Source organism: Nothobranchius furzeri, chromosome 13, assembly GCF_043380555.1.
Source record: "Nothobranchius furzeri strain GRZ-AD chromosome 13, NfurGRZ-RIMD1, whole genome shotgun sequence".
Lineage (NCBI taxonomy): Eukaryota > Metazoa > Chordata > Actinopteri > Cyprinodontiformes > Nothobranchiidae > Nothobranchius > Nothobranchius furzeri.
In genome coordinates this window covers 60,285,741-60,299,967 of record NC_091753.1, presented here as the reverse complement: position 1 = coordinate 60,299,967, position 14,227 = coordinate 60,285,741, and the positions used below count along the sequence as shown (strand labels likewise).

Sequence of the window (14,227 nt, the reverse complement as noted above, 5' to 3'; positions counted from 1 at the left end):
TCTGCGACGCGCTCCAAGCCCCTCTCCACATCTTCAGCTCGCTGTGGACCTTATGTACGCGCTGACAGCGAGCTGCGCTGAGCAGTGTCCAGCTCAGATGTTCAGATGGGAATCTTTTCTTGGGTGATTTAGCTACGTCTGCGATGTGCGTAGAATAAAGTGTCAGTTCGTCTGCATGCGTCGGGGTAATTCTTTCTATTCTTTCTCCGTCAAAATAAACGGTCAAACACGGGAACTGTCCGGTCAACACAAGCCCTGCTTTTAACTGTTCTGTTTTCTTGTGAAAATAGATATAATTAAACTTGATTACCACCAGAGCCAGGCGCACTGCACCGGTATCTCCGTCACTGTAAATGAGGGAAAAACAAAATGATCGGATCCTTTTCTGACCTTCCCCACCTACAAAGTTTAATTACAACAATCAAACGTGACAGAGCCTGGATTTGTATTCTGAACAGTCTAAACATGTTTTAAAAAGAAACGTGTGACAAAAGTGGCGCCTGCTCAGTAAAACCACCAACAGGGTGAAAAATATCTAAATATTGTAGCAGAGACGGGCTACAACTTCTGGATCCACTTTATATAAATCGTTTTATTGATTATCTTCTTATGAAAGATAACTTTGACGTACACGAGCGACCGGTACCGGCTGCTGTCACCTGTTGTGATTGGTTAAAGCAGCTCTTTGCTGTCTGAGGGTAGGCCCCGCCCACAACACCGCGGCTGCTGTGGCTCCGTGTTTTCTTTACTGTGAGAAACGGGTAATAATGGCTCTTTGATGGGAACAGGTTGCCGACCCCTGTCCAAGTTGTAAAGTAGAACATGGACTGGAATCGGATTTGTGCGGTTTACCTGTTGCTCTGTTAAGGATCCCAAACCCCAGCACAGCTCCAGACGGAGATACCAGCCTGCAGCTCATAAGGATGTTCACCACGTTCACAAACGACCTGTCTGAGACCTGTCTGTGATTTGTCTGTGACCTGTCTGAGACATGTCTAGACCAGTCTGTGACCTGTCTGTGATTTGTCTAGACTTGTCTGAGACATGTCTGAGACCTGTCTGTGACCTGTCTGAGGCCTGTCTGTGACCTGTCTGAGACCTGTCTGTGACCTGTCTGTGACCTGTCTGAGGCCTGTCTGAGACCTGTCTGTGACTTGTCTGAGACCTGTCTGTGACCTGTCTGAGACCTGTCTGTGATTTGTCTGTGACTTGTCTGAGACCTATCTGTGACCTGTCTGTGACCTGTCTGTGATTTGTCTGTGACTTGTCTGAGACCTGTCTGAGACCTGTCTGTGACCTGTCTGAGACCTGTCTGTGACTTGTCTGAGACCTGTCTGTGATTTGTCTGTGACTTGTCTGAGACCTGTCTGTGACCTGTCTGAGACCTGTCTGTGACTTGTCTGAGACCTATCTGTGACCTGTCTGAGACCTGTCTGAGACCTGTCTGTGACCTGTCTGTGACCTGTCTGTGACTTGTCTGAGACCTGTCTGAGACCTGTCTGTGACCTGTCTGAGACCTGTCTGTGACCTTTCTGTGACCTGTCTGAGACCTGTCTGTGACCTGTCTGAGACCTGTCTGAGACGTGTCTGTGACCTGTCTGAGACCTGTCTGTGACTTGTCTGAGACCTGTCTGTGACCTGTCTGAGACCTGTCTGTGACTTGTCTGAGACCTGTCTGTGACCTGTCTGAGACCTGTCTGAGACCTGTCTGTGACTTGTCTGAGACCTGTCTGTGACCTGTCTGAGGCCTGTCTGAGACCTGTCTGTGACTTGTCTGAGACCTGTCTGTGACCTGTCTGAGACCTGTCTGTAACCTGTCTGAGACCTGTCTGTGACCTGTCTGAGACCTGTCTGTAACCTGTCTGAGCTCTGTCTGTGACCTGTCTGTGATTTGTCTGTGACTTCTCTGAGACCTGTCTGAGACCTGTCTGTGACCTGTCCGAGACCTGTCTGTGACCTGTCTGAGACCTGTCTGTGACCTGTCTGAGACCTGTCTGTGACTTGTCTGAGACCTATCTGTGACCTATCTGAGACCTGTCTGTGACCTGTCTGTGATTTGTCTGTGACTTGTCTGAGACCTATCTGTGACCTGTCTGTGACCTGTCTTTGATTTGTCTGTGACTTGTCTGAGACCTGTCTGAGACCTGTCTGCGACCTGTCTGAGACCTGTCTGAGACCTGTCTGTGACCTGTCTGAGACCTGTCTGTGACTTGTCTGAGACCTGTCTGTGATTTGTCTGTGACTTGTCTGAGACCTGTCTGTGACCTGTCTGAGACCTGTCTGTGACCTGTCTGTGACTTGTCTGAGACCTGTCTGAGACCTGTCTGTGACCTGTCTGTGACCTGTCTGAGACCTGCCTGAGACCTGTCTGTGACTTGTCTGAGACCTGTCTGTGACCTGTCGTAGACCTGTCTGAGACCTATCTGTGACCTGTCTGTGATTTGTCTGAGACCTGTCTGTGACCTGTCTGAGACCTGTCTGTGATTTGTCTGAGACCTGTCTGAGACCTGTCTGAGACCTGTCTGTGATTTGTCTGAGACCTGTCTGAGACCTATCTGTGACCTGTCTGTGATTTGTCTGAGACCTGTCTGAGACCTGTCTGAGACCTGTCTGTGACCTGTCTGAGACCTGTCTGAGACCTGTCTGTGACCTGTCTGTGATTTGTCTGTGACTTGTCTGTGACCTGTCTGAGACCTGTCTGTGACCTGTCTGTGATTTGTCTGTGACTTCTCTGAGACCTGTCTGTGACCTGTCTGTGATTTGTCTGTGACTTGTCTGAGACCTGTCTGTGACCTGTCTGAGACCTGTCTGAGACCTGTCTGAGACCTGTCTGTGACCTGTCTGAGACCTGTCTGTGACCTGTCTGAGACCTGTCTGTGATTTGTCTGTGACTTGTCTGAGACCTATCTGTGACCTGTCTGTGATTTGTCTGAGACCTGTCTGTGACCTGTCTGAGACCTGTCTGTGACTTGTCTGAGACCTGTCTGTGATTTGTCTGTGACTTGTCTGAGACCTGTCTGTGACCTGTCTGAGACCTGTCTGTGACTTGTCTGAGACCTATCTGTGACCTGTCTGAGACCTGTCTGTGACCTGTCTGTGACTTGTCTGAGACCTGTCTGTGACCTGTCTGAGACCTGTCTGTGACCTGTCTGTGACTTGTCTGAGACCTGTCTGAGACCTGTCTGAGACCTGTCTGAGACCTGTCTGTGACCTGTCTGAGACCTGCCTGAGACCTGTCTGTGACTTGTCTGAGACCTGTCTGTGACCTGTCGTAGACCTGTCTGAGACCTATCTGTGACCTGTCTGTGATTTTTCTGAGACCTGTCTGTGACCTGTCTGAGACCTGTCTGTGATTTGTCTGAGACCTGTCTGTGACCTGTCTGAGACCTGTCTGAGACCTGTCTGTGATTTGTCTGAGACCTGTCTGAGACCTATCTGTGACCTGTCTGTGATTTGTCTGAGACCTGTCTGTGACCTGTCTGAGACCTGTCTGAGACCTGTCTGTGACGTGTCTGAGACCTGTCTGAGACCTGTCTGTGACCTGTCTGTGATTTGTCTGTGACTTGTCTGTGACCTGTCTGTGACCTGTCTGAGACCTGTCTGTGACCTGTCTGTGATTTGTCTGTGACTTGTCTGAGACCTGTCTGTGACCTGTCTGAGACCTGTCTGTGACCTGTCTGAGACCTGTCTGAGACCTGTCTGTGACCTGTCTGTGACCTGTCTGAGACCTGTCTGAGACCTGTCTGAGACCTGTCTGTGACCTGTCTGTAACCTGTCTGAGACCTGTCTGAGACCTGTCTGAGACCTGTCTGTGACCTGTCTGAGACCTGTCTGTGACCTGTCTGTGACCTGTCTGAGACCTGTCTGAGACCTGTCTGTGACCTGTCTGTGACCTGTCTGAGACCTGTCTGTGACCTGTCTGAGACCTGTCTGAGACCTGTCTGTGACCTGTCTGAGACCTGTCTGAGACCTGTCTGTGACCTGTCTGTGACCTGTCTGAGACCTGTCTGAGACCTGTCTGTGACCTGTCTGAGACCTGTCTGTGACCTGTCTGAGACCTGTCTGTGACCTGTCTGAGACCTGTCTGTGACCTGTCTGAGACCTGTCTGTGACCTGTGTGTGACCTGTCTGAGACCTGTCTGTGACCTGTCTGTGACCTGTCTGAGACCTGTCTGTGACCTGTCTGAGACCTGTCTGTGACCTGTCTGAGACCTGTCTGTGACCTGTCTGAGACCTGTCTGTGACCTGTCTGAGACCTGTCTGTAACTTGTCTGAGACCTGTCTGTGACCTGTCTGTGATTTGTCTGTGACTTGTCTGAGACCTGTCTGTGACCTGTCTGAGACCTGTCTGTGACCTGTCTGTGACCTGTCTGTGACCTGTCTGAGACCTGTCTGTGACCTGTCTGAGACCTGTCTGAGACCTGTCTGTGACCTGTCTGTGACCTGTCTGAGACCTGTCTGAGACCTGTCTGTGACCTGTCTGTGACCTGTCTGTGACCTGTCTGAGACCTGTCTGTGACCTGTCTGAGACCTGTCTGAGACCTGTCTGAGACCTGTCTGTGACCTGTCTGTGACCTGTCTGTGACTTGTCTGAGACCTGTCTGTGACCTGTCTGAGACCTGTCTGTGACCTGTCTGAGACCTGTCTGAGACCTGTCTGTGACCTGTCTGAGACCTGTCTGTGACCTGTCTGAGACCTGTCTGTGACCTGTCTGAGACCTGTCTGTAATTTGGTAGCTCTGTTTTAACCTGGTCTTGTTTTTTGGTTATTTAGCTGATTTTGGGATCTCGGCTCAGATCACAGCCACTCTGGCTCGGAGGATGTCTTTCATCGGGACGCCATATTGGTAAGGTCCAAACTCTGACAAGAACCAATGTTTATTTTCCAGGATTGAGCTTTGTACCAATCCAGTCAGCTAACAGCGAGGTGATACCCCCACAGCTCCAGCAGGAGAGCTGCTATTACCTCCAGGTTGTCTCTTTCTGCGTCGCTTTACAGGCAACAGCAGCTGCACGGGTCTTTCTATTGTAGGTGTAGCTGACTGACACCAGCGGTGTCCTGAAATCACTCACCAAACAGAGAGATGGTAATATTATATGTGGTGATGTTTTCCTCTCAGCTGTACAGTAAACACTCTGTTCACATAGAGGCCTCTTGGAACATCCAGGTGTTTTCTGGCAAAGTGTGGGATGGGAGTTTTTGGATCATGACCTCTGACCTTAACCTGAACCAAATGAAGCTCTCATTAACTGAGAGAAAATCAACATGAATGAATGACAGATAGAGCCATAGCTGCCTGATGAGTAATCTGGATACTGTACTCAGCTGCACAGAGTTTCTACAACAGGAACTTGAGCATGAGGTGGACGTAAGAGTGGCTTTATAATAAAAGTTAGTTTCCCTCCTGACCTCAGGATGGCGCCAGAGGTTGCTGCCGTCGAGATTAAAGGTGGCTACAATGAACTGTGTGACATCTGGTCTGTGGGCATCACAGCCATAGAGCTTGCAGAGCTACAGCCTCCCATGTTTGATGTCCACCCGCTGCGGTAAACACACACACACACACACACACGTATAAACACACACACATATGTATAAACACACACACACACGCAAACACGCACACGCAAACACATACACACACACAGAAGGTAATTAGGGACAGGAAGTTGGCTCCCTGGTTTAATTCTCATTTACGAGCCTTAAAACAAAACTCTAGGAAATTGGAGAGAACATGGCGCTCTACGAACCATGAGGAGGCCTACCTATCCTGGAAAAATAGTCTTGTGCTTTATAAAAATAAGCTTTGACAAACTAGAACTGCTTATTTTGCAGCACTAATTGAGGAGAATAAGCATAATCCTAAATTTCTTTTCAGCACAGTTGCTAAACTTACACAGAATCATAGCTCTGAGCCATCTATTCCCTTAGCCCTCAGCAGCAATGACTTCATGGGATTTTTTACAAGTAAAATTAATTCTATTAGAAACAAAATCTTTAGCATCCTCCCTAATGCGATTTCTTCTTCCTCAGTAAGTGAGGCAGCATCAGAGGTGACTGTAGAACCTCATCTGTGTTTGAACCGTTTTGATCCAGTTGAGCTTTCAGAGTTATCAAAAATATTAGCTTCATCTAACCCTTCATCTTGCATTTTGGATCCAATCCCAACCAAATTATTTAAAGAAGCATTTCCTTTGGTTACTGTGATGATATGCTAGAGTTGGGGCTTGTTGGGAGATAAATCTGTACATCGTCAGCATAGCAATGAAAATGAAGTTCATGCTTAGCTAAAATTCTTCCTAGTGGTAGCATGTATAATGAGAATAGAAGTGGCCCCGGAACAGATCCCTGGGGGACACCACTATAGAGATGAGCAGGCGGGGAGAGAGCATCACCTAGCTTCACTGAAAAGCTTCTGCCTGATAGATAGGAGGTAAATCATTTCAGGACTGTACCACGAAACCAACGTGATCTCTTACTCTTAGACGTGAGACAAGAATCTTGTGGTCAACCGTGTCGAAGGCAGCTGAGAGGTCTAACAGCGCCAGTACAACCGGCTGGCTTCGTCTACTGCTCTGGCTATGTCGTAATGCACTTTCAAGAGAGCAGACTCTGAGTGACCGAGAACCAGACTGGAAGGTTTCTAGGATGCAATTATAACAAACCATTAAAAAATTTAAGATTTTTTTTAATTATTATAAAATATCATAAGAAGTAGGAAAAGTAAAAATTGTGATTCATTAACACCCCCACCCCCCCACCCCCGCGGCTGGTCTCATCCCGCTGAGCTCGGGTACTCTACTAGAGGCCTGGGAGGGTTCTGCATTACCTCCGTTGTTCCTAGAGCTGCTCTTTTATGGACTCCGACGTCTGTTTTCCGGGGATCTGCTTTAGCCGCTCCTCCGGTCTGGGGTCGCTCAGTAATAAACCTTCAGTTCTGTACCGAAGAAAGGAGAAGCTCTTGTTCAGGAATATTCTGAGCGGTTTCAGGTCTCATGATGTGCACGTCAGAATCCTCCCGCAGATGAGAAACAGCAGTCACCTCAGATGTTTCCCCTGAGCATCGGCGTGCACGTGGACTCTCACCAGCACACGGTCTGGGTTGGGGGGGGGCTGACGTATTTCTCTGTGACTAATGTCTTCATTTGAATTTTCAGAGTTCTGTTTCTCATGTCTAAGAGCGGCTACCAGCCTCCCAAACTGAAGGACAAATCCAAATGGTAAATGTTTTAATAGTGTTTAGTTTGTGCTTTAAAGGGATATTCCACTAAAACAGGAAATCTGTTGACATACTTCCCAGAGTTAGGAAAACACAGCCCAGTCATTCTCCTGACCCGATTGTGCTGCTTTAGCTTTAGCTTAGCATAAAACACAGGAAGTGAATGGATCCAGCTAGCATTATGAGTAAAAACGTCCGTCGTGATCCCAGTTCTGCTCGTGGGTTAGGGTTAGGGGTGGAGAAGGAGTGACATCAGCAGCCCTGCAGACCCACGCAGCACCATCCGCCTTCCTTCTCACGCTCCAGGTTCCCTCACCAGACCCCGAGACACAAACAAGTCAGCAAGAGGAGGTCAAACCTCAGGACCAGCCTTCTTGCTGTGAGGACAAACCATCTTGCCTCACAGCAAGAGGGTTGCAGGTTTGAATCCCAGCTCTGGCCGTTCCACGTGTTCTCCTCATGGTGTTGTCTGGGTTCTATCTTACAGACAAACTCTCTGCTCTGTAAATAATCCTACATGGATTCTAGAATAAAAATGCTTTTGTCCCTGGTTGTGCCCAGGCGTGTGCTCCTCCCGACGTTTCCTAAATGCTCATCATGTCTGCAGGTCGTCTAACTTTTATAACTTTGTGAAAGCCATGTTGGTGAGGAACCCAAAGAAGAGACCCAGTGCCTCCAAGATGCTCTCGGTCAGTAAAGCTCACAGACCCACGCTTCTCGCTAACATTTCTCCTAAAAGCTAAGTGACGCAGCGCCACATGTCCTCGATGTGGTCCACAACTAAAGTCCGTCACTCTGCGTCTAGAAAGCTTTCTTCTGCTTTTGGCAAGCTAACGGCTTCAAATGATCTGATTCTAAGTAAAGAGGAATTTCTTTGTGTTTTTGTGTGAAGTTCCTGAAAAGCCTCTGTTCAGAGAAACAGAGTTGACATCCTTCAGCACTGATAGGCTAACGGCTAGTCCCAGCGCAGCCAGGACCAACGCGCGTTGCTGCCGTCTCCAAGCAGCAACCTTTAAATCACCTCCAGCAGTTCCTGGTAACTGGTGCTGATGTTTCTCTTCTCCGTTTTCACCTGCAGCACACGTTCCTGACTCAGCCGTGTCTGAACCAGGAGCTGACCCTGGACCTGCTGGAGAAGTATCACCATCCCGAGAAGCTGAAGGCCTGCGCGGCGATGGAGGATGAAGAGATGGATGTGAGATATTTAACCTTCACTTGGAGTCGGTCACACCTGGGTGGAGTGAGGGAGTGAGTGGGTGAGTGAGTGAGTGAGTGAGTGAGTGAGTGAGTGAGTGGGTGAGTGAGTGAGTGAGTGAGTGGGTGGGTGGGTGGGTGGGTGGGTGGGTGAGTGAGTGGGTGGGTGGGTGGGTGAGTGAGTGAGTGAGTGAGTGAGTGAGTGGGTGGGTGGGTGAGTGAGTGAGTGAGTGAGTGAGTGAGTGAGTGAGTGAGTGAGTGGGTGGGTGAGTGAGTGAGTGAGTGAGTGAGTGAGTGAGTGAGTGAGTGAATTCTTTATTGTGTTGTACTTCCCTGTCATGGTGTCGTGAACAGCATACGTAAATCTCTCCAATAAGAACTCAAACAGCGTTTCTGCTGAAACCAGCAGCAGTAAAAGCAGCCGGTCAGTGTGGGGGTGTAGCCGACGCCCTCCCTGTACGGGAAACGCCCCCTCGTGATGAGATGGAGCCGTTTAAAGAGCCAGGAACACCTGAACGAACATGTTTTTGCTGGTAAGCTGTGCAGACGTGTCGAACCGCGCCACACACGCGTGGCAGTTTCTATCTCCATCTTCAGGTTAAACCTCTGCTCCACACTGATTTCATCAGCCACAGCTGATGGCTGTAGCGCTGCAGGGTGACGTTAGTACCGTACCACGTGGCTGCGCTGGACCGGACTCCTGCTGAGTCTCGCCGCACCTCCACCTGGCTCAGCCACTCACCTGACACGTTGGCACTCGCAGCCGCTCGCCTGTCCTCCTCCCTTTCTCCTAGTGATGGCGGTGAACAGGAAATCCTCTATCCTGCAGGTTTCTGCGTCTGCTCCTCTCCTGAGCAGCGAGTTGGCTCTGTGGTGGTAACTGGTGTTCCTTCTTCCAGCCAACAGGTGCAAGTCTTTTGGTTCTGCTCCTCAGGGACCTGAAGCGTCTCCCTGACGGAGGCAGTAGCAGCAGCTGTGCTTTAATAAACATCTGGAGCTGGATGGGTAGGGGCAGCCAATGATCTCGTCTGCTGATCTGATGGTGGAGCTAAAGGTCCAGACTTCACCTGATGGAGGTGATCTGAAGCAGTTATTAGTGTTGCTCTGCTGTGGGAACCTCATGCAACTATTGCAAACTTTAAATGAAAGATAATAAATCTGTCCGTTGTAATTGTTAACTTATGTAGAAAAATAGCTTTTTGTCTTCTTCGGTCCGAGTTAGGATGCCACTTCAGACAGGTGGACGTTCAGCGGAGGACCAAAACGACTGTTTCAAATGTCTAAACATTGAAAATAATCAGTTTTATGGTAATTATTATATATAAATAATGAATCGCTTCAGGTCCCAGGTCACATGGATGTAACGTGTTTTAGTCCATGGGCGGGACATTGGAAAGCTGAAGGTTCCAGATCAGGAAAAATCCACTTTTTGAAGCTTTTTACCTTCATGTGGTGATGTCACTTCCTCATGAGAAATCCCCCAAACCCTGTTGTGGCTGCACTTATGAGTTTTCCTTCCTCGTCTTCAGTTGGGCCCATGTAAAGATTTTCCTGCTTCCAGGAGAAAGTAGCCCGCTTGTGTCACCAGGCATTTCTCCTCCCCTGAAGCTGGTCTGGTCTCGGTTCTGAAGCCCGGATCTTCTGACTGATGACTTCTGCATCGGGACAAACCAGCCGTGAAACCCGAGTCCCGTCTGCAGAGACACACACACAATGTGCCTGCTTCTGAGTACTTAAAGGTTGTTTTAAGTCTGCATTGATTGCTTGTAATTTAAACCAGAACTGGTTTTAATTGGGGATAATAAAATCCTGCGTCGGCGTTCCCTGTACAGGACCTCGTATTTATTTGCCGGTATAGCGCGTGCACACACATCGAAACATCGTGGCTCGCTCTTTCGTAATTCAAAGCTAGAATGCTAACGTTAGCGTAGCTTTTTACAGGGATAAACGTATGTGTGCTTCTGTTTCGTTCTTATAGACCGAGAAACGGCATCAGACGGGACGTCTGGAATATTCAAACCGTAAAACAGTATTTTCTTTGCCGGGTATGCGACGTCAGACGCGATTAAAAAAAACACGAGGGTGATCAGGCCCCGGCTACAGGATCTTTAAATGTTTAATTCAAATTCAATTCAAAGATGCTTTATTAATCCCAGAGGGAAATTAGAGTTTCAGTACACACAATTCTGAGATCAGACAGACATACATAGACACGTGACAAGAATTGGTGACTGTGGTCATTCGCGACTCGAGTCGCGCTACCTTAATAGAGATCAGAGGGTTCATATGAGGATTGGTTCAAGTGGAGGAAAAAAGGCACTTCAGAGTTACCCTCCACAGGTAGAGCAGCTTTGCTCTGCAAAAAAACACCTCAGACAGAAATGCAACAGACTTCCGACATTACACAACATAAGTGTCCACTAGGTGGGGTGGTGGGGTTTGGGACTCTCCTCACATCAGTGCGTGCAGCCACGATAAGCAGCGCTCGTCACCTCCGTTTGGACAGGGGAGGGAGGTCGTTGGGTTTAGAGAGCACAGTGCCTTCTGGAAACGATTCCACGGCCTTCACCGGTCACAGTCCCGCCCAGGCTGGGATAGGGAGACAGAGTTGCCATGGCGACGGCAGCATTCCACATTTCTTCTGAGGGGGAGTAATCACTTCAGCCTCACAGGCACAAGGGCACCAGATTCAGATAAGAACTTGTTTTGGCGACTGGCAGAGATCATTTCCTCTCTGCCTTAGTGTTCTGTTGGTCTCCAACCCCTCTAGATCCAATAATGGTGTAATTAATCTATCCCAGTCCGTGCTGATCCGTCCACTCTCTCCTTGATGGAACCCACCTTCTGTGCCAGAGCCTGAATCTCAGCCACAGTTCCAAGCTTACGACTCATCTCGACAATTATATGAGTTTGTGCGTTCACAGCGCGGTGTAATCCATCCCTGAGCTCTGGGATTGAGCCAAAATTCCTCGAAAGCTCGTTAATTTTCCGGTAAGCCAGGTAACCACTCAGGCCAAACAGCAGGAATCCCGACACCAACACCACGAATATCCACACGTCTTCAGAATCCTCTACAGACAGCTGAGAGAGGCAGATCAGGTCCCACTGTTTCCAGGAGTCCATGATATACCCAATGGGCTCTGTCCCAGAGGGGCAGCCGGGAGCCCCTTCTCCCGTTCTCATCGTTGAAAAAATGTTGTCAATCGCGTTGAGAGACCAGCTGACCAGGTCCACTTTAATAGTTTCCAGTTTCCAGAAAAAATGCAGAAGCGCCGTCCACCCAGAGACAGACAAAGAGCCTTGGGTTAAGATTATATGGGGCAGCAGTAGCTCAGGTGGTAGAGCGGGTTGCCTCATGATCGGAGGGTCGTGGGTTCGATTCCAGCCCCCGCCAGGGGTATCCTGCTGTTGTGTCCTTGGGCAAGACACTTCACCCAACTTGCCTGTGTTAGTGGTGGTCAGAGGGGCCGACGGCGCCAAATGGCAGCCTCGCCTCTGTCAGACCTCCCCAGGGCGGCTGTGGCTACAAGTAGCTTACTGTGAGAGTGTGTGAAAGCGTCTTTGGGGGTCTAGAAAAGCGCTCTATAAGTTCAGTGCATTATTATTATTATTATTATTATTATTATTATTCAGGGAACATAAACACACTTCGTATTAATTCAAGTATATAGTCCTAAAAATGACTTTATTTCTATTTCCCCAACCTACTGATTATACAAGACAAGGTATGAATGTAGTGGATGAAACGATGGAGGAGATGTGCTAGAAGAACTTCCTGAAGTATCTGAGGGAGATTGTGGAGTCTGGGTTGTAAAATCAGTTTGTCTGTGTGGTTTGATTCGCTAGAGATTTGTTCATAAAACCATCCGACACAATTTGTGCCGAGCCTACGCACCCGTGTGTGGAGATCCTCGTGTGATCCCGGGGTTCAGGAGGTCGGGTTGGACACTGCCGGTGGAGTGAACCTCTAGGTACCAGGAACCCGTAGATTAGCTGCGATACGACCTGTCTAGTCTGAGATCTCTGCAGGTGATGACAGGAAGCTGGAATGCTTGTTTTTTTGTCTGACATCCCTCGCAGCGTTGCAGAGAGGCTTCCACCTGATGTCAAAAGTAGGACGGTTTCAGAATTCATCTCCTGTAATGTTTTGTCTTAAGGTCATGCATTCTGCGTCTTTAAAGAGGATCCAGTCCATAAACAAACACAACCGGGCCGAGAGGACCAACTCGGACACAAGCTGTAAAGAAACTAAACTCCTTCTTTATTCCGTTCATGTTAAGTTGAAATAATTCATTTGAAGCATGAAACCTTTGCTTGTGTTCTGCTCAGTTGAACAGGTTTACGCTCGGAGGCCGACGTACCGCGGATCACCAAACGTCACGGTAAAACGGTGCTTTCCAGCATTTATCTGTTACACGTGTGGACTCTGTGTTCACCAGCGACTCATGTCCCTCACATGTAAATGTTCACCATATTTGGCTTAATTCTTTCCAGTTAAGACCATCGACAGGATCAACAGACAGCAACAACAGCCCATCAAGGTCGCCAGCTCCCACATTACTCCCACACATCCAACAATTCTGGTGAAATAGTTAAAGCTGGCTTTCCTCTCTTCCTCCAGGGATCCGGACACAGATTCAGACGACTACGATGACATAGACATGTAAGAAAATATCAACATCAGTGTCTTCTTTAACCATCTGCTCTTCATTTTGATGGTCAGTGCCCCGTTTTCTCCCTTCAGCCCAACCATGCAGCCCGACAGGTACGCCGGGCTCTCTCACCTGCTTCTGTTTGGTTTCTTACAACTGAAGATCTGAGTGAACAACTTTGTCTCTGTGCTGCAGTTTCATGACGACAGAGAATGAAACTCCACCTCCACTTCCTCCAAAGGTGATTATTCATGTGATTCGAGGCCGTGAGCTGCCATGAAGACCAGCTCTAATGTGTGGCTAACAAAGGGTTGTTCTTTATTTCTGTGTTTTATTCCTGTTGTAGTCTAAAGGACGGGTCGTTTACATCTCACTTATGAACCATAAAACGTGAGATTCCATAGAAATATGAAACATCAACCTGATGGATCTTTGACTATTTTAACCAGAAGATCAGAACTTTTTATTGCAGGGATTAAGAAACACTTCGTATTAACTCCGAGGAAAGAGAGAGAGTCAGGTTTATAATAGTTCAGAAATGTATTTCTACACAGTTTAAACAAGACTACTTTAACACTCTGTGTACTGATGGACTAAGGTGGAGTGAGACCTGATGAATGATGATGGTGTGTGTGTGGAGTGTTATTCAGAACCAGCGGATCCGGAGAAGCGGTTAGTTCTGAGTGGGAGTGAATGTTTCACTCTAAACTTTAGTAGGAGATTTATAACACGCATGAAACGCCGTCTGTCGGTCTACGTACCCCTGGGGAAGCCTCCGTTTAGATCCAGGATGCCGAGGGCCTCTCGGACCCTCCTTGGTACCGAAGCCGGTAGAAAAGCAGCGGTGCCGACCAAACTAGTCATGGAATGCTTCCAGGTCACGACAGGTTATAACTGGCGTCTCCGAGACCCTGAAGGGGTCGTGAGGTTCAGCTTTTATTCTGAAGGAGCCGTTGTGGTCAGGTGTAACGTGCAACTGATTTTATCCAGCTTGTCGAGGTTCTTTTGGCTGAAGAGGAAGTCCGGATGGCCGGTCCCAGACTTCTCCAGAACGCTTGAACTAAAGAAAAGGTGGCGTGGGAGAGTTTTTATAATTGTTATATTTTGGTTTACTGGCGAATCAGAATGTGACATGCAGAAGAGGGTTTATACAAACACCACA

The 14,227-nt window shown here is 48.4% G+C and overlaps 1 protein-coding gene across 3 annotated transcripts in view; it reads left to right on the top strand.

Moving 5' to 3' along the window:
• Positions 1–14,227, top strand: part of LOC107379771 (mitogen-activated protein kinase kinase kinase kinase 5) — a 72,167-nt gene that overhangs the window by 40,619 nt on the left and 17,321 nt on the right. For all 3 annotated transcript variants that reach the window (XM_054742256.2, XM_070543722.1, XM_070543721.1), the window contains 11 exons: positions 4,774–4,846; positions 5,415–5,546; positions 7,158–7,220; positions 7,827–7,908; positions 8,298–8,414; positions 12,571–12,652; positions 12,743–12,795; positions 12,908–12,954; positions 13,035–13,076; positions 13,158–13,178; positions 13,261–13,306. In XM_054742256.2, the coding sequence (XP_054598231.1) occupies positions 4,774–4,846; positions 5,415–5,546; positions 7,158–7,220; positions 7,827–7,908; positions 8,298–8,414; positions 12,571–12,652; positions 12,743–12,795; positions 12,908–12,954; positions 13,035–13,076; positions 13,158–13,178; positions 13,261–13,306 (758 nt within the window). The remainder of the gene's footprint in view (positions 1–4,773; positions 4,847–5,414; positions 5,547–7,157; positions 7,221–7,826; positions 7,909–8,297; positions 8,415–12,570; positions 12,653–12,742; positions 12,796–12,907; positions 12,955–13,034; positions 13,077–13,157; positions 13,179–13,260; positions 13,307–14,227) is intronic.